This window comes from Acomys minous (genome assembly GCF_964271855.1).
Source record: "Acomys minous genome assembly, chromosome: 7".
NCBI classification, from domain to species: Eukaryota; Metazoa; Chordata; class Mammalia; order Rodentia; family Muridae; genus Acomys; species Acomys minous.
In genome coordinates, this window is record NC_140488.1 from 4,361,896 (window position 1) to 4,380,025 (window position 18,130).

General features: G+C 42.0%; 1 protein-coding gene across 1 annotated transcript in view; it reads right to left on the bottom strand.

Moving 5' to 3' along the window:
- LOC311601594 (uncharacterized protein) overlaps positions 1-18,130 on the bottom strand; it is a 286,148-nt gene that overhangs the window by 97,396 nt on the left and 170,622 nt on the right. Inside the window, exon 7 of the mRNA XM_084789121.1 lies at positions 8,132-8,187. Coding sequence (XP_084645247.1) covers positions 8,170-8,187 — 18 coding nt within the window. The 3' untranslated portion in view covers positions 8,132-8,169. The remainder of the gene's footprint in view (positions 1-8,131; positions 8,188-18,130) is intronic.

Here is an 18,130-nt window from a genome sequence, read left to right on the forward strand (position 1 = left end):
AGTGATGGGATAACAATTGAGTTGTAATCTGAATATATAAATTAATTTTTTTTAAAAAAAGATAGGAGGACATATAAAGATGCTTGACAGTGGAAACTCAGGATCTTCACTGACCAAGATCCCTTGTCTGACTTTGAAATGCTATTCTAGTGATTGTCTATTTCATCCCAGCTTCCAGGCCCCTCTATCATGCCATCCCCCAGTTACTCTAACCTAGGATCACAGGAGGGTAAGGCTCAGGGTCAACAATGTTACTTCTCTGATTCTTCTTTTTTTTTAACACATTTTTATTGAAAAATAAAATAATTCATATTACATCTCATTTTCTATCCCATCCCATGCATCCTCCCATTTCTCCCTCCCTCCCACTTTCACCCCAATTCCCCTTCCCTATGACTGTGACTGAGGGGAACCTCCTCCCCCTGAATATGGTGCTAGGGTATCAAGTCTCTTCTTGGTAGTCCCCTATCCTTCCTCCGAGTGCCACTGGGTCTCCTCAACAAAGGAACATGGCCAAATATGGGGCACCAGAGATTCTGTGAAAATCAGTTCCCAGTCTCCACTTAGCTGAGGAGAATGCTCTGTCCCTTGGATAGATCTGGGTAGGAGTTTGATGATGACTTTGTTTTGTCCTTGCTTGGTGCCTTAGATCAAGCAGAACCCCTGGGCTCAGATCCACCCATCATAATGTTCCTCTTGTAGGTTTCTAGGACCCTCTGGATCCACCTACTTCCCTATCCCCTATATTTTTCTCACCTAGAGTCTCAATAGGATGCTCTCACCTCTATCCCACTTTCCTGGTAGGTGCAGACTTTCATGGGACCTGCCCCTTGGGCTAGTGTCCAGTTATAAGTGAGTATATACCATTTGAGTCTTTCTGCTTCTGGGTTAGCTCATTCATTATGATCATTTCTAGTTCAATCCATTTGTCCACAAACCTCGGGAACTCCTTGTTTTTAATAGCTGAGTAGTATTCCATAGTGTATATGTACCACAGTTTCTTTATCCATTCTTCTACTGAGGGACACTTAGGCTGTTTCCATGTTCTGGCTATTATGAATAAGGCTGCTATGAACATGGTTGAACAAATTTTCTTGTTGTGTGCTGGAGCATCTTCTGGGTATATTCCCAGGAGTGGAATAGCTGGGTCTTGCGGAAGCCCTATTCCCATTTTTCTGAGATAGCACCAGATAGATTTCCAAAGTGGCTGTACTAGTTTGCATTCCCACCAGCAATGAAGGAGTGTTCCTCTCTCCCCACATCCTCACCAGTATGTGGTGTCACTTGAATTTTTTTATCTTAGCCATTCTGATGGGTGTAAGATGGAATCTCAGAGTTGTTTTGATTTGCATTTCCCTGATAATTAAGGAGGTTGAGCATTTCTTTAAGTGTTTCTCAGCCATTTGATATTCCTTTCTTTGAGAATTCTCTGTTTAGTTCCAAGCCCCATTTTTCAATTGGGTTATTTGGTTTGGTGGCGTTTAATTTCTTGAGTTCTTTATAAAGTTTGGATATTAGACCTTTGTCAGATGCAGAGTTGGTGAAGATTATTTCCCAGTCTGTAGGCTGTCGCTTTGTTCTCTTGACAGTGTCTCCTGCCTTACAGAAGCTTCTCAGCCTCATGAGGTCCCATTTATTAATTGTTGACATTAAGGCCTGGGCTGTTGGTGTTATATTCAAGAAGTTGTCTCCTGTGCCAATGTGTTCCAGGCTCTTCCCCACTTTTTATTCTAAGTGACTTAGTGTCTCTGGTTTTATATTGAGGTCTTTAATCCATTTGGACTCTCTGATTCTTCTTTATGGTTCTGTGCATGTGAGGGATTATACGGATTACTTTAATTGAGATGAGAAGACAAAGCCCACTTTAGGTGGCACCATTACCTAGCCCTGGGATCCTGAACTTTATAAGAGTGCAGAAATCTAGCTAAGTTGAAGAAGATGAGTGCATTCACTCATCCTCTCCCTGCTCTTCACTGTGGATGTAATGTGACTAGTTGCTTCAAGTTCCTGCTCCCTGGTTTCTCTTCAGTGATGGACAGTAACCTGGAACTGAGCTAAAATAAGCTCTTTCCCCTTGAGTTGCTTTTACAGGGGTATTTTGTCATAGCAACATGACAGGAAACTAAACTGCTGACCTAATCACAAAGCTGGTAGAGAGCATGGTAGGCACTGACATTCTGCCTTTCAGGTCTTTATCTTTTCGCTTGCCTCAGCTCTTATTTCTTCAGCTAAAAGCTGTAGGTCTGAGCTCTGCACATGAGGGGGTAGCTAACATATGGCAGCAGCAACTAACCCCTCACAGGCATTCCCCCAGGCCAATATGAACTAGACAGTCTCTCATTGAGACTTTCCCAAGTTGACATCACAGGCACCAAGTGGAATGTCTGTTTCCCATGGATCTAAACAAGCTGAGTGAGATCAAGGTCCTTGGTGACTACAGGGACTATGTAAATGACACTTTCCTTCCCTGAGGCAAGCTTTAGGAGTAGCAGAAAGACCCAGAGATTATCCACAATAGGGAAATGTGTCTAAGGTTTTATAGAGCAAGGTTCCATTATTTCCAGAGAAATATACAAAGGTCCCATGACTTACCAAATTAAAGACTTCTGATCTTAGAGAATTCCTTTTCTATATACACTCACTTCGGCAGAGCCTTTACAGAGCTGTCCTAGAGAAGTAAGGAGATCTGAAATGTAAGGACATTAAGATTTATGGGGCCAATTGGTGGTTTCCAGAGGCCAGATGATGGAGAACTCCTCCACTGCAGTACAAAAAGGTAGGAAGAACTAGCTTACCAAAAGTCAGTGCTCTAAGATGAAGGCACAGAAGCATTTGATAGAAGTCCTACTTCAATGATGAAAACCATAGATTTTGAAAGCAAGATGCCCAAGTTGGAATCCTGCCTCTACTCACTGCTTACTAGTGATATACCTGGTGAGATGCTTCACTGCTCTATGGTCTCTTCTTTATATAAAAAACCAAAACAAACAGACAGACACAACTATATACCTGCCTGAGCAGTTGTAAAAAGCATTGTGTTTGTGTTCTCTATCAATGTGTGCTGCTATTATTTCTACTCAGGCCAGCCAGGCTAACGGCAGGGGTGTTTGTAAGTGGATTAAGAGGTAAAAGAAGAATGTGGGCCTCAGATGGCAGGGAGTACTTCACCAGACTCATCTGTCTGGGCTGGTGAAGTCCTAGATCTTGCAAGAGAACCTACAACCACTATTCAAGTAAGCCCACATAACCTCCAACTACACTCTAATTAGTTGTCCTGCTACCCAGAGATAAACGCAGTCTTCACTCCTCATCAACAGATGAGACCATTATAGAAAACCACAACCAATCAAAATGGAGAGCTTGAGGCTCAGTCTCAGTGGATACATCTACAAGCCTGCTCCCACACCTAAGGCTCAGGAATCATTGCAGAAGAGGAGGAGGAAAGATTGCAAGAGTCTGAGGAACAGAGTTCCCTGCGAGATTGTGTTTTCTAGAAATGTGAGAAGCTATTTTCAATGAAGTTACACCAACATGGCTGCTTAAATAGGACCTAAACAAGAACAACACCAGTAGAGATACTAAAGTGAAATGGTGGCCAAAACCCTATGCCGTGAACTACAGAAAACTAATGAATGTGGAGCTCAGGAGAAACTGTTTTGCACTGGGAAGAACATGTCAATACCAAAAGGCCAGCCCTAAAAACATATATAATAAGACTAAGGTGTGTGTGTACGTGTGTGTGTGTGTGTGTGTGTGTGTGTGTGTAACAGTGCTTAATGAAAAAAGGAGCCAGAGCAAGGAGAGGATTAGGGAGGGTCTGGAAGGAGGAAATGGAAAGAAGGAGGGAAATCATTTAATTATATTATACTCCCAAAAAACATTTTAAGAAGAGTTCAATCACAGAGAGCTCGCAAGATGATTCAGTTGCTGTCAGGCTGCCATTCCTTGTGATCTGAGTTCAAACTCAGAACCTACACATTAGAAGCATGTGGGTCCAGAGCCCACTTCTTCCCTAGGGACATCCTGGCACCACTGCACACTGGGCTGGGAATGAGGAAGCAGAGCAGGAATGGGTGGGTCTGCAGGATCCCAGACCAGATGAGAGTGCTGAGGGAGAAAGCCTTCTCTGAGGATTTTAGTGTTACAACTCTTTTGAGCTATAGCAGCCAGGCCCACTTCTTCCCTTTGGAGTGTGCAGGCACCAGACCCTAAGGACCAAAGCCTAGCTGAGTGGGCAGCCAGAGGGTCCCAGTCCAGTGGTGAGTGCCCAGAGGGGGAAAGCCTTTGTCAAAACAGCTCTTCAAGTGTTACAACCTTTTATCTCAGAGCTCTCCCAGTGACACAGCAACTCTTTAGACAATATTTGGTGAAAGAGCTTGTGCATTTCATTCAGGGTGAAGAAGGGCTATACAAACCTTGGGGCTTGGGAAGGGATTTTCAGGGTGGGCCTGTATCATTGGCTGGAGCTTAAATGGTGGGGATACTTTATTTGAATGGAGAGGAATTCCAGGTGCTAGACTACATGATTACCTTGAGCTTGGGGAGGTAGAGGTCAAGACTACGTGCACCAGCGTGTGTAGGCACAGAACAGGGAGGGATCAATCTGCAGATTTTCTGGGTTTAGACAACCTCGCTCTAGCTCCATGCCAACTTCCCTGGTGATGCAGTCTATGTGCCCCACAAAAGCAGAGAACCAGTTTTGGAAAGATGTCTTCTTACTGTAACATGTGTGCATGTGTCACAGCAATTTTGGCCTTGCAATCTCTAGAAGTATAAAATGATAAAACCCATTTATGGGAAGAAACTAGAAGGGCGGTTCAGGAGACAGACTCAATACTAGGAAGAATGAATGATGCTTCCAGAGAAGAGATGCTGAGGCCATCATGGGAACAAGGAGACAACCAAGACTGGTAGGCAAATGTGTCATAGAAATTCATTTTATTTTAACCCAGACATTGTCTTTTGGTGGCTTTCTCTGTTTCTGAAGGGAAACAGACGTGGGATGGATCTGGTGGAGATGGATGGTAAATGGAGTGGGAAGAGAGGATGGAGAAGAAACTGTGGTTGGGATGAGAGAAGAATCTATTTTCAATAAAAGGGATGCTTTCCAGCTTATCAGCATGGTCTGGTATTAACACAGGTGGCCTTGGGAAGTAATGAGTAGCATTTCTTTACAGGTAGACAAGCAAACATCTAACTCTGAAATGGGAATTTCTTGTAGAAAGCAGAGACTTCTAGAAATGGTGCTTGTCTCCTCATATTCTAGGCTATATTACATATATTTTTTCCAGCCCAGTGAGAACAAAATGTTTAATCCATGCTTTTCCCTATCTAAATGTGAAGCAAATACAAAAAGTAATGTTATTTCACAGACCCATCCCCCCTAGTTTCCTGAAAATTGCAAAGTCATGAAAAAATCTTTAGCCAGAGTACATTCCTGTATATAGCCTATAAACAGTTTTCTGCACTCCTGGGAATTGCAAAGAGTGGATAATGTTTCCCTAAAACAGGCTGTGGAACCTTTACAAGTGGCTAGGAAGGAGGAACAATGAAGATGGAGGCTGGACTGATGTTGAGACAAGCCAAATGTATTGGTCCATCTACCTCCACATTTCAACAACTGTTACCTCCTGCCCTCAAGTTAACCCCACAGCTCAGTAAAATCATCTTCTCTTGGTGTCCCTCCACTTCTAGAAGTGGCCAACAATAGGCTCATGGAACACAGACACTTGATTTATTCTACTTTGAAGATAAGGGCATTGAGGCAGGGGGAACTAAAGAACATGTCAGCAGAGAGGCAATAGGGATTGTAGGCATCATTAGCATAGTACATTTTGCTTAGAATGACTTGCATACCCTCCCTGCCTGCAGTCATGATAGATCAGGAAGAATTGGGCCTGGCATGGCTTTCCCTTATGCTTGCATAGGAGGAAACTAAGTGTCTCTCACTGGGGTAAAAGATAGCCTTCTTCTTGCTACGCCTTTCTCCCTCCCTTTCAGATTTCCTTGATTTATATCCTCAAAACCACTCCACCTTAAATACCAGACAAATCCTAGGGAGATTCTGGAAGATGCAGTCATAGCCTAGTTGATACTTGGAAGTCACAAATCCCTCCTTCCCCTTACTCAAGGGCTGTATGCCTCCCCTTGTTTTCCAGTATCCTCTCCAGCTTTCTTATGGCCTAAAAATACTTCCAAGTTCCCTTAGCCAGGAAGGCCAATGAGGGGAAGAATATAGAAAGACAAATGCTTGGCCTTTTTCAGTCAGTGTGACACAGGTTTGCAAGGTATGACTTCTCCCTCCTCTAAAGAAACACAATTTACAGTTCCAGACATGACCTCTTGCTGGCCAGTGGGCCACATAGTTCATTGACAGCCTGTTGAGCATCCCTTCTTAGGAAACTTTTTCACTAGACTTGGGGAGTTGCCAGGTCAGCAAAGTAGCAGCTGAAGGCCCAGACTGTTTCAATTCTAGTCTTTTAAAAAGTGTGTGTGTGTGTGTGTGTGTGTGTGTGTGTGTGTGTGTGTGTGTGTGTGTGTGTGTTCATTCACATGTACAGGTAAGTGCACATGTACACAACGGCATGGGTATGGAGTTCAGAGGTCAAATCGTAGATGTTGAGCTTCACCTTTCAACTCATTTGAGAGCAGGTCTCTAATTGTTCATTGCTGTGTATCCCAACCGAGTTGGCCCAACTTCTGAGAATTTTCCTGTTTTTATCTTGCCATAAGGACACTGGGATTATTATGGCAAGCTTTTAGATGAGTTCTATGATTCTGAACTTCAGTCCTCACGCATGTGCAGTAAGTGCTTTAGCCACTGAGTAACTCATCGCCACAGTTTATAAATTCTGCTCTTTTGACCAGTTTGTAAGGGACAGGAGAAGGTAAGGAAGTGTGGAGTCCTAGCATCCTGTCTTTCATAGTCATTGCAACTATGCTGGATCATCTTGATAGCTTTGAAATGTGGCTGTGTAACCCAAAGCAAGCTGTTTCACTTCTCAGCACCTCAGTTTTCTCAAGAGTTAGATCAGGACAATGGCACTGCCTGCTCAGCAAAGGCACTCAGCAAGAAACTGTTCCTAGTCCATGATGGCAATCTATGCCTTTTACCAGTTTCCCCACTATTCATAATGGTAGCATAGAGTACCATTTATACTCTGTGCGAAATGTGCACAGAGATCAGTATTCTATCTGTCAAGACACCATTACCTCCCATTTATACAAGAGAGGGCTTAGGCTCAAAGCTACTGAGTAACTTGCCCATGATTTCTTGGCTCAGAAATGTGGCAGTAAAGGGAACCTGGCCAACTTGTTCTCTACTACTAATTCTCTAGTGGTAGGCTACATTGTTAAACTGCTTCCACAGAGACTACAGGGATACAGGAAAGCCAGATATGAGCAGCTTCCTGGATCTGGCTCTCACTAGCTCTATTCCAGGGGGACTTCTGGACAGGAAGCATCTCCTATGCTACTCTAAAAGAAGCCTTTTCATGAGCTATGCCCCTACAGTAGTATATTCACTGCCTCTTCTCACAGTGCCATAAGGAGAGTCCACCCACATCCAACCTTCTACACTCAGGGTCTCAGATCAGCACTTGGCCTTACTTCAAGCAGCACTAAGCAGAGCTGGCCAAGCACTGGCATTCCTGGCACTAGCCAGGGAACCATGTGTGGGGATCAGTGCCAATTTCCAATAGAGTAAAAAGTGTATAAGCAAAGAATAAAGAAGAGAGAAACAGTTGGGAATTAATTTTAAGAATTCATGTAAGAATATTATAGAAAGTGTATTTCAAGGCATGAATCATTTCACAGATCTTCAAGCAGCAGAAGAGAACAAGAGGAAAACAGAATGACAACATTAGACTACTGTTTCTCTCTTCAATCTTTGGGGGCTAGCCATCACTGAGGAATGAGAATATATGAATTTGTCTGTAATTTTCTTGTCTGCTAAAATCTGAAATTCTAATGTACTTCTTAATGCAATTTAAGAGAAAATGAGTACATTTTAATTCACTCTCAGTATGTACTTTAACACAAAACGTCACTGTTCCCATATTTGCTCATTCATTCATTTGTTCATTCATTTCACAAACACATACAGAGCTCCTGCTCCATGGTATCTACTTACCTGAGCCCTGGGAGGAGAGCAAAGACAGCAGAGATCCATTAGACTTTGGTGTTGACCTAAGGGACAAGGCAGGGATATCAATAAGCAAGCATAATGTGGTCACAGTGTTCCAAGAGCAGTGGTGTGCTAAGCTGCAGATCCCAGTGAAAGAACAGAGGAATTGGAGCTGAAAAACAAATTCAGGAGGCTTGCCTAGAACTCACAGTGACTCGGAAAGGGATTCGTGCCTGTCCAGCAATATGAGTCAAAAGGAAAAGAAAAAAATCTGCTTTTCTATCCCAGTTTGGCAGTTGGCAGAATGTGCTGTCTGGGATAAATCTCTCTGGGTGCATTTGTCAGGTTTAAGGTAAGAGATTTGGCCCCGATGAACCCTGGAAATACTCATAAGATGAGGAGGCTGAGCTGAGGCCTTTTGGTCTTCCTTTAGTCATTCCCCACCACACAGCAGCTCTCACAACCCAATCCCTTGAGTCAGCACCATGAAGCCCCTGAGAGAGAGGTACATGTAGTAGAGGACCTTTCTGTAGCCCTGAAGCCTTGACAGCATTATTCTAAGACCCTCGTTTCAAATGTCTCTAGGCAAGAGAAATGTCAGTGACAGTAATGTGAAAATGTTCTGCAAATGAACAAATATACTTCTCTCGCCCCCTCAGTCTCTAGCCATCCATTTTCTCTCCGTTTTATCAGGTACAAAGCAAAATATGCCAGAAGGGATGAAATATAGCTCAAGCGAGTTGAGAGGTAAATTAACTGGAATGTATAAGCTCTCCTGAGGGCCATTATGACTGGCCACTCTTGGGGTTTCCTAGATACCGCTGGGAACTGAGGCCCCTCTCCAGCAGCTCAGGAAGCAGATGTCCCTGCTGCTCGAGATAGCTGTTTCTATGTGAAGAGGAAGGAGTCCATCTCATCCACAACTGTTCTGCTCACCATTTCCAAAGGATTAGTGTTATTAATATGAGTCTCTATTGACTCTGGCCCTCAATGGCTTCTGAGAAGCTATAGTCTATCAGATCCTCCCTGCCACCCAAGGTTCCCAAGGCAGATGTAAAAATGACTACAAATTAGATGGTTGAAAACATATTGTGTACACCAAAAGCCCCGAACACAGATGTCAGCAGGGGCACGCCCCTTCTGCAGGCTCTGGAGTAGAATCTGTTCTATGACTCTCTCTCCAGCAGTTATTTTCCTGAGCCAATTGGAAGGACTTGGAGAGATATTCCAGTGTGGACAAACTGTGCTCTCACTCATTCTATTAGACAAGAACATTCTGGAAACTTTGGCTAACCAGTTCCCTTCCAATAAAACAAAGAATGAACCCTAGAGCCAGGCTTCCTGAATTTTTACTTAGGCTCTTCAATTTTCTAGCTGCTGTGTAGTATTAGGGGCACCATTTCATTTCTCTGTGTCCTAGTTTCCTCATCTAGAAAACAATATATCCCCCGGGGAAGAGTAAAGCTTTGTAGATTCACATCACACTCCAACTGCTGTCAGGATAGCTCACCACTCTAATTCACAGAAGCAGAATCCAGGAAAATGGAGGCTCACAGAACACAACTCACTAAGCTTTACCACAAGAGCAGATAGTGCACTGAGACTTCTTACAGAACAGGACATTACAACATTCAACAAATGCCTTCTTTGAAAGCAGCCACTTTGAGAGGCTTTCCCCACTTTCTCACAGCTGCTGTAGCTGTATCCCTAGGGCACTATAACAATGCCTTTGAAGAGGCAGTTAATGGCATCCACCACCTTTCGTAACCAAGTGTAGCTTTCTGTGTTCTGGGCACAATCTTTCAGAAAGCTGAAGGGAGGCCTAGCATATCCACTGAAACTCCACATTGAGGACTTGATGACAAAGGACCCACCACCACATCCCAGAAAAACATTCCTTACCATACTCCCTCCTTGACAAGCCTATGCTTAGATGTGTTGTATCTTTGCCAATGAGGAAACCAAGGGTCAGACTGAGTGACTAGATTCACCATGGTCACATACTAGTCTGTGACAAAGAGTTAAGCTCATGCATTTTGAATTCAACTCTATAGCTTTTCACTGTTTCATGGTGAATACAGATGGGTCCTATATTTTAGAGGTAAGCCTCACATTTCCAAACTAACTGTCTTCTTCATCCTCTCAACCTCCACATGGGGACAACAGGGATTGACTTGATTTGGCATCCAAGCTAAGCTCTTTGCTCTGTAGTCAACAACCATTCATGTATACACTAAGCAATGCCAGGGAAACGTGGTGCTCTTCTTTCTATCCCTCTAACTGACACAGAGATAAGAGAGGACAGGGAGTAAGCCTTAGAGAAATTTTGTGGATATTTATCCTCTGTGAATCTTGGAGTTAGCAACTGAAAGTAGCCTCCAGTTGGGGTATGTTTGAACTGTTCTATAATGAAAAGCAGTTGCCAGCAGTAAGGTGGCACTCAGAGTCTTCCAAGACAAACAGAAGAGGGGCTTAGAGATAGGACAACTGCAGGGGAGAGGGGACAAATTCTGCCAATGACATAGGCTGCTCCTTACCATGGGTTTCTGAAACTGGAGCAAAGCAGTGCAGTGAGGGAAGGAAGCATGGAGGCATGTGCATTTTCTACTCTTGGTAGAAAATAGGACATTTTAGCATGAGAAGAGGCCAGAGAGGCCACTGAGAATGTCTTTTCCTTTCCCTGCCATGAATTCTGGCACAATGTAATTTTCCCCTACTACTTGCCAAAGCTTCCTTCCTTCCTTCCTTCTTGCTATCTTTTTTTCTTCCTTTCTTTGTCTTTCTTTAAAGAAAGCTGCACTATTCCCACCAGTGGTTTTCATTATGCTCTTTGGTGATTTGGTTTTGTGCTGTAGCTGTCCTCTCTGGGAAGAAAAAGCAGCTAGTGTCTTTGCCTTTGTGCTAGTCGGTCCCTACTGATACAATTCCTCCATGGGTCCCAAGCTGCAGGGGATTATTTTCCTAAAACCAGAATAAATTTCCTGGACACTACAGTACTCTTTCTCCACCAATCCATGTGTGCCATTATCAGTCCATTGTGAAATAAGACCCTCACTTCTCGTCATTGAAAGAGAATTTTCTTTTTGTCCCAGGAGGATGTGGGGCATCTGCATAACGTTCTTCAAAGGGCAAATCCTCCTTATCCAGAGGTAAACAAAAATATTCCTATAGCTTCCTGGAAGCTTCATTTCTCCCATGAAACTTTGCTATTAACTTGGAGAAATCCAGATGAAGTTAACTGTTTCTGCTTCCCCCACCCTTTTAATGCCCTGTCCCATTTTACCAGTTTCTGGTCCATGTTAGAGCTAGACCTTAAATAAAAATACTTGTGTAATCATGTATTGCCTGTTTAAGTGTTTGAGCTTCAGGTTTAATTCTGGCTGTGAAAATGAAATCCAACCATCCTTGATTTTCACCCTCTCTTAAGCATGTTCTATATTAATAATACAAAGAGAAGAAAAAGGAAACAGTGCCTGTTAAAGAAGTTAAAAGAATAGCAACCAGCTTCTCACTAGATGGCCCCTACTGGAATCTGATGCACTTTGTCACATGTTGTCTATGTCACTTTCTGGTTGTCAGTCTGCTTGGCTGGAACCCCTTAGAGACCAGGGAAGACCTATAAGGACACAATCATCAAAAAGGAGTCCTGGCTTTGGGTGATTTTACATACATACACACATACATACATACATACATACATACACACACACACACACACACACACACACACACACACACACCACACATTGGCTCACACCATTAATCCTAGTACTAGGGTGGTGGAACCTGGAGAATCAGAAATTCAAGGTCATTCTTTGCTACATATCTTGTTTGGAGGCTGTCTTGGACTACTCAAGACCTTGTTACAAAATAAAACAAGACAAAACAAACAAAAAACAATGTTGTTCGGATGTGTGAGGAGAAAGTAGCCAAGTGATTTTTAATATGGTGTACAAGTGAAGACAGACAAGGTGCCAAGAGGAGCTTGTCATCCCTGAAGATACCTCTGCTCTCTGTCAAACCCCAGTATCTCCACATAGTCTTACCCTCTCAGAGCAAGCTGCAGACTCTGCCATGCTGCCTTGAGTCAATAGTTGGTGAGGCCAAGGGAGCCACACACTGTGTACCTACAGAGTCCCAGTTTTTCTCTGCCTCAGGCATGTTGGCTAAGACCATGGAGATATATTCTGCCTTGGTTTTTCTCCAAAGTACTCTAGCTCTTTGATGAACTTCAGCCCCAAACCTAAGCATGAGTATGTTTCAACCTGGTCCCATCTCCATGTCTTCCTAGCCTCCATCATAGGTGACAGATACATCCGTTCTCCTACCTAGATGCCGATAAGTTTTCAGTTTCAATAGTTTAACATTTGACAGTCAAGCACTAAATACCCAACATCCCCATGCTCTTTGGTTATTCTTGCCCACACAAGTGCACTCCCCCCCTCTCTCCAATGTCTTGTTTTATAACCTAGGCTGGTCTTGAATTTACAAATAAATCTCTTGCCTCAGCAGCCTCAATGCTGGGATTATAGTCATGTACCATTATGCTTTGAAAGTATTTCTTAGTTTTTACTATTTTGCTGTGTTGTGTTGAACTCAGGGTGTTGTATAGGTTAGAAAAATGCTCTACTACAAAGTTCCAACCATTGTCCTGTTCTTGTCACTTTAGACAATTTGCCTGTTCCTCTTTACTAGACTATCCTGTTAAGGACACAGCCCAGCTTCTATCAGAGTACTCTTGGGTTCCTACAAACAAACTAGAAGCAGGCCCACCAAACATGCAGAAGACAAAACACTACATTTATTTAAATAGAAGCTCTATGCTGTTCTCCCCTACTGTATTTTTTTTTTCATTCTCTTCTCCAAGATCCTCTGAGATTCCAACTGTAGCTTTATCAGCATACTTTCCATTATACTTTCCTCAGTCCTGCTGGCTCAGTGAGTCACAACCTCTGGAGAGTGTGATAGATGTCAACCATAGAGCAGGCTGCATAAAGGAGAAGAAGCTAGAGATCATGCCTACAAGATGCAGACGGGGATATAATAGGAGCCAGAAAGGACAACAAGCCTCTGAGGTCTCAAGTGGGTTAAACTGCTCTCTGGCCTTACTTAGGTCTGTGGCCCATATGCTGAGAACTTCTTCTTAAATTTTTATGTTGGCATTGGTAGTGTTGGTGGTAGTGTTGGTGGTGGTAGTGTATGTGTGTGTGTGTGTGTGTGTGTGTGTGTGTGTGTGTGTGTGTGTGTGTACATGCATGACACAGTGCATATGTGGAAATCGGAGAGGAGCTGAACTTTCCTTCAGAAGTCAATTTTCTTGTTTCACCATGGGTTTCAGAGATTGAACCCAAGTCACCAAAGTTGCACAACAAGAACTTTTATCCACTGAGCCAGCTCACCAGGCTGACATTAAGCACACATCTACATGTTCTAAATAGCAGTTTAAGCCACCTCTACTCAAATCTGTTGCCTGATTTTATGGTAATTTTCTGGCTTCTTCACTTAATGATAGTGATGATCAAAGCATTGTGCTCTTTAAGCTGTCAATGAAACAATAGCAGCATGGGGTCTACAGAGCAGGGCTTTTAATCCTCCGTTAGTAAGGAGAGAAGGCAGAACCCAAGGATCTTAGAGATGGCCTCAAGGTCGAGTGCTACCTTTCAGATCTGACTCGAATGATTCTACTTTAGCACCTTTGCGCTTACCAAAGTCCATGGCCTTCTCTGCGTCAGGAACTAATGCAATGGGTTTTTGCAAGACTGAACTGCAATAATTTTCCAAGCTCTCGGTTGAGGTTAATGTACTGGCATATGGCCTTTCCCCCTCAGCAGCTTCCTAGATACCACACCGCTGTTCCTTGGGGCCCAGCACAGTTCCAGCTGATATGTCCCTCTGCTTCAGCAGCGCTAAGACTTGGGCATGCTCACTCAGCACTCCCTGTGGATAAAAGAACTCACTTGCAAATAAAGTGGGACATTTATATTTGCAATTCAGGAAGTATAGCCAAGTCAAATATGATGACCACATTAACTAAATATTACAGGCATTTCCTTTTCAGCCTCTCTGCCTGTCACCCACTCAGTCTGGTGTAGAATGGCCATGCAAGAATGTGGTAAATAGTTTTTCCTTCCTAAACTAGGACTTAGCATGTATACAAAAGAATAGGAGAGAAAGAGTTAACTGTGGAAATATTTCCTTTCTATGGGCCAAGTATCTGTGGAAAGGAATTGGGGTTGTTCAGGATTGAGCTATTTTTGTGTGCTGTGCATAGAGGATCTCAGTGTGATACATATTTTTAAGGCACATTTAGTCCAAAATACAGAGCTGGGACACATACCATGTTTGTTGCATTTCAGGTTGCTCAAAGGTATATTGGCCAAGAGGTGGAAAATACGTGCAAAGAAGTCGATTTGTGCCTAATGACTATATAAACCCTGATCTTTTTCCCATCTCCTGTGCTTCAAAGCAACAAATAATATATGATCTGCATGTTCAAGATGGTTGGAAATCAGTAGCTAGGATAGGGTAAGCACAGACAGGGAACATCTGAAGTTCTCCTTCAGGCTGCCTGGAGAACACACACCTTATGCAGAAGGCCTTTCAGCTGCTGGATTAGGAGATTCCAGTTAATTATGTATATGACTGGAAGGAGAGTTTAAGCAGGAAGGGAGCTCAGGGGAGAGATAGGCCAACTATCAGTGTTAAGCTAAAAGAATGATAGCCTAGAAAGCAAAGGAATTTGTACAAAATGAAGATGAGTCTGGGGCAAGAGCACTTTCCTTGTCACTTATTTTGAGGGGAGTTGCTTCTCAGGATTAGGAGGAAGATACAGGCAAAACAGATGACAATGGCTACAACAGTAGCCATCGACAGATCTCAGATCTAGTTTTGTAAAGTAGGTGGATAAGAAGGACTGCCTACTGGCAGGACTTGGCCCACTGGACTATTTCTTCCTTCTCAGATGTGTTCTTTTAAATATTGATAGCTGTTCATTTCACACACCCCCAGGCCCAATACAACCTTCTTTTCATTTTAATTCTTTTTGGCTGAATTTTCCTTATACATCATTCTGGACGTCAGGATCCCAGGTTCACCCCTTACCCTTACACTCCTCAGTCCTGATCTAACACTCACCTCAGTTGCCTGACCCTGTTCAGTGCAGTATATTGGTACATGAGAAGCAAATGCTTGCTATTTCCTGGTCCTCTACTCAACTTTTTCACTGCACCTTTTTCTTCTATATCATCCATAAGTTAGGACTCTTTTCCTCCTTCAGTGGCATGTTAAAAGGAAGATGCAGGAGACTCTTTCAAGATGCACAGACACAACTGGATGCTGTCCCCCTTAGGCATTTATGTTGCACTCAGTCAACACAGGTGATCTGGGTAATGTTCCAGGTTGGCCTCCATTTTGACCTTTGGTCATGATGTAGAGATCAAGCCACACTACCTTGATCTATAGGCTCTTCCCCTAAGCCTCATTGTATTCTCGTGATAATATTTCAAAGGAGCTCTCACCTCATTTTAAAGAGAGAACCAAGACTTCTGAGAGAGTGTGATTTTCCCATCTGTAATAAAAATGCTGGCAAATTGCCCCATAGTCTGAATTCAGACTTTTCTGTGTCCTAAGCATGTGTTTCTTCAAGTTGGGCAGGGTAAGGGGGAACTGGTAAAAGAATCATGAAAAGTTATTTCAAGTGGTAATTGAGTCAAATCACAGGAAGCAAAAGCCATAGGTTTCTTAACTAGAAACCTTCATGGTTGAGCCAACAAAGAACCATATGGAATCATAAGACTGTAGTCTTAAATTAATTGATGCTTATTTCTAGTAGTCAGTTTGCTCAATTGTTTATAAGTAAATATTTGCAGTCTTAAATGTCAGTGTGTGGTGTTGTCAAGAGGTCATGGGTTTCCCTGTTCTTACCCCAGTAGTCAGTATCTGTGTAGACCTTCTGATGATGGTAGCTTACCTAAGCCATCACTACTGACTGTTATGGGATGAATTGTACCTCTTTCCATCTGTTTATATATTGGCTAAGAATGTGATTTCATGAGATGGATGATGGGTTTTTGTTTGTTTGTTTTTGAGACAGTGTCTTCTCACTATGTGGCCTTGACTGATCTGGAAATCATGGAGATCTGCCTATGTCTGCTTTCTACATCCTTGGATTAAATGTATGCAACACTATGCCCAGCCAATGCTAAGAACAGAGGCAGCTCTGGATATTAGGCCTAAGAGAATGACCCTTTCTCAGGAAAAGACCACAGTCTGTTTCACAGTTACATCTACATAACTTCTGGTCTTATGTTTCACCTTTTATATGAGTTGTAAAACCATCATAGTAGAAGTGAACAGAAATAAAGGTTTTGTTTTGTTTTTTGTTTTTTGTTTGTTTGTTTGTTTGTTTTGTTTTGCCTCTCCCTGGTTTGGCCAAATTATAACAAACTAAGTTTCCATTGCTGACTTTTGGTCTTCTAATTTTTCTTTTAGAATACTGTGAGCAATGTCATTACTTTCATGCTAGTTAAAAGAAAACTATAAAAATTAAAATTGAAGGAAACATTTTGAAAATATACATATACATGCACATATATGCATACATGTACACACACACACACACACACACACACACACAGAGAGAGAGAGAGAGAGAGAGAGAGAGAGAGAGAGAGAGAGAGAGAGAGAGAGAGAGAGAGCCAGCCTAAACAATATAATGAACCTGTGTAACAAAGCCCAAATAAAATTATAAACAGTATATATGCAAGTTAATTAAGTAGTTAATATAGTGGAGAAATGAATATAGTAGGTAATGAACTTGAGAGTTCTGTTCAGCTATGGGGCTGAGGTTATCCAGTAAGCACTCATGCCGTTTACATGATATTCTCAAAGATCAAATAATGGAGACAGGAGAAAGAAGATCCATGGTTGCCAGGAGTTTGAAGGGAGAAAAGTGGAGTCCTTAGGACAGGACAACTATTCTGTAAAATTCTGTGATAGTGGTTATATAACACGATGTAGTTTTCAAAACCCCTAACACAAAGGGTAAATGTCAATGTCAGCCATTTGCTCAAATTATTGATAATGTGTTAATTGATTCATCAATTTTAATGGCTATATCACACTAATGGAAGATATTGATATTAAGGGGAAAGTGAAAGGATATATACAAGCTGTCTGTTCCTTCTGCTCAATTAATCTTTAAAACTAAGATATAAACTGTATTAGTTAAAAATAGGAAGGACAATCAGCCTAGGTATTCGCATATGGAAGGTTGAAGCACGGAGCTAGGAAAGTTCTGTTCAATTACAAAGACAAGTCAACTAGTACACCATGAAATCCCATCTAGAAGTCTGCAGTGACATTAGAATGAGCTCAAAATTACTTAGACAAATATCTAGATATTTAGGATTAGCCATATATTGGCAACGTGTGAAGGAAAAGAAAGAATTAACAGGTGCTCATTCTGTAATATAACAGTATTTATTATAAGCTATAATGATAAAGCCATGTGATTTTAACCTGTGAATAGAAGAATTATAAACAAAGCTAATCAGTGAAACACCCAAAAGCTCAGGGTATTTCTTACAGGTGTACACAAGTTTGATGCATAACAATGGTAGTTGTTTCAGTTAAAAACACTTGTTGCTCACAACTATCTGTAATTCCAGTCCCAGGGGCTCCAACATCCTTTTTTGAACTCCAAGGAAACCAGGCACACATACAGTGCACATACGTGTAGGCAAAACACTCACACATATAAATCAAATAGACCTAAAAGTGGAAATAGATCTTAAAAATAAAATAAAATTATCCATACGTTAGTTACACAGATCCATGACTCAACATGAATATATAGATTAATATTATGACACATGAAGTAGAATTTTTATTTTTAAATTTTATTTATTTATTCACTTTATAAAAGCATATTTCAGAGAGTTGATCTTTTGTTTGGTTGCTTGGAGGTCAAGAAATATCATTTTAATTATTTCAGTCCTCTTATTT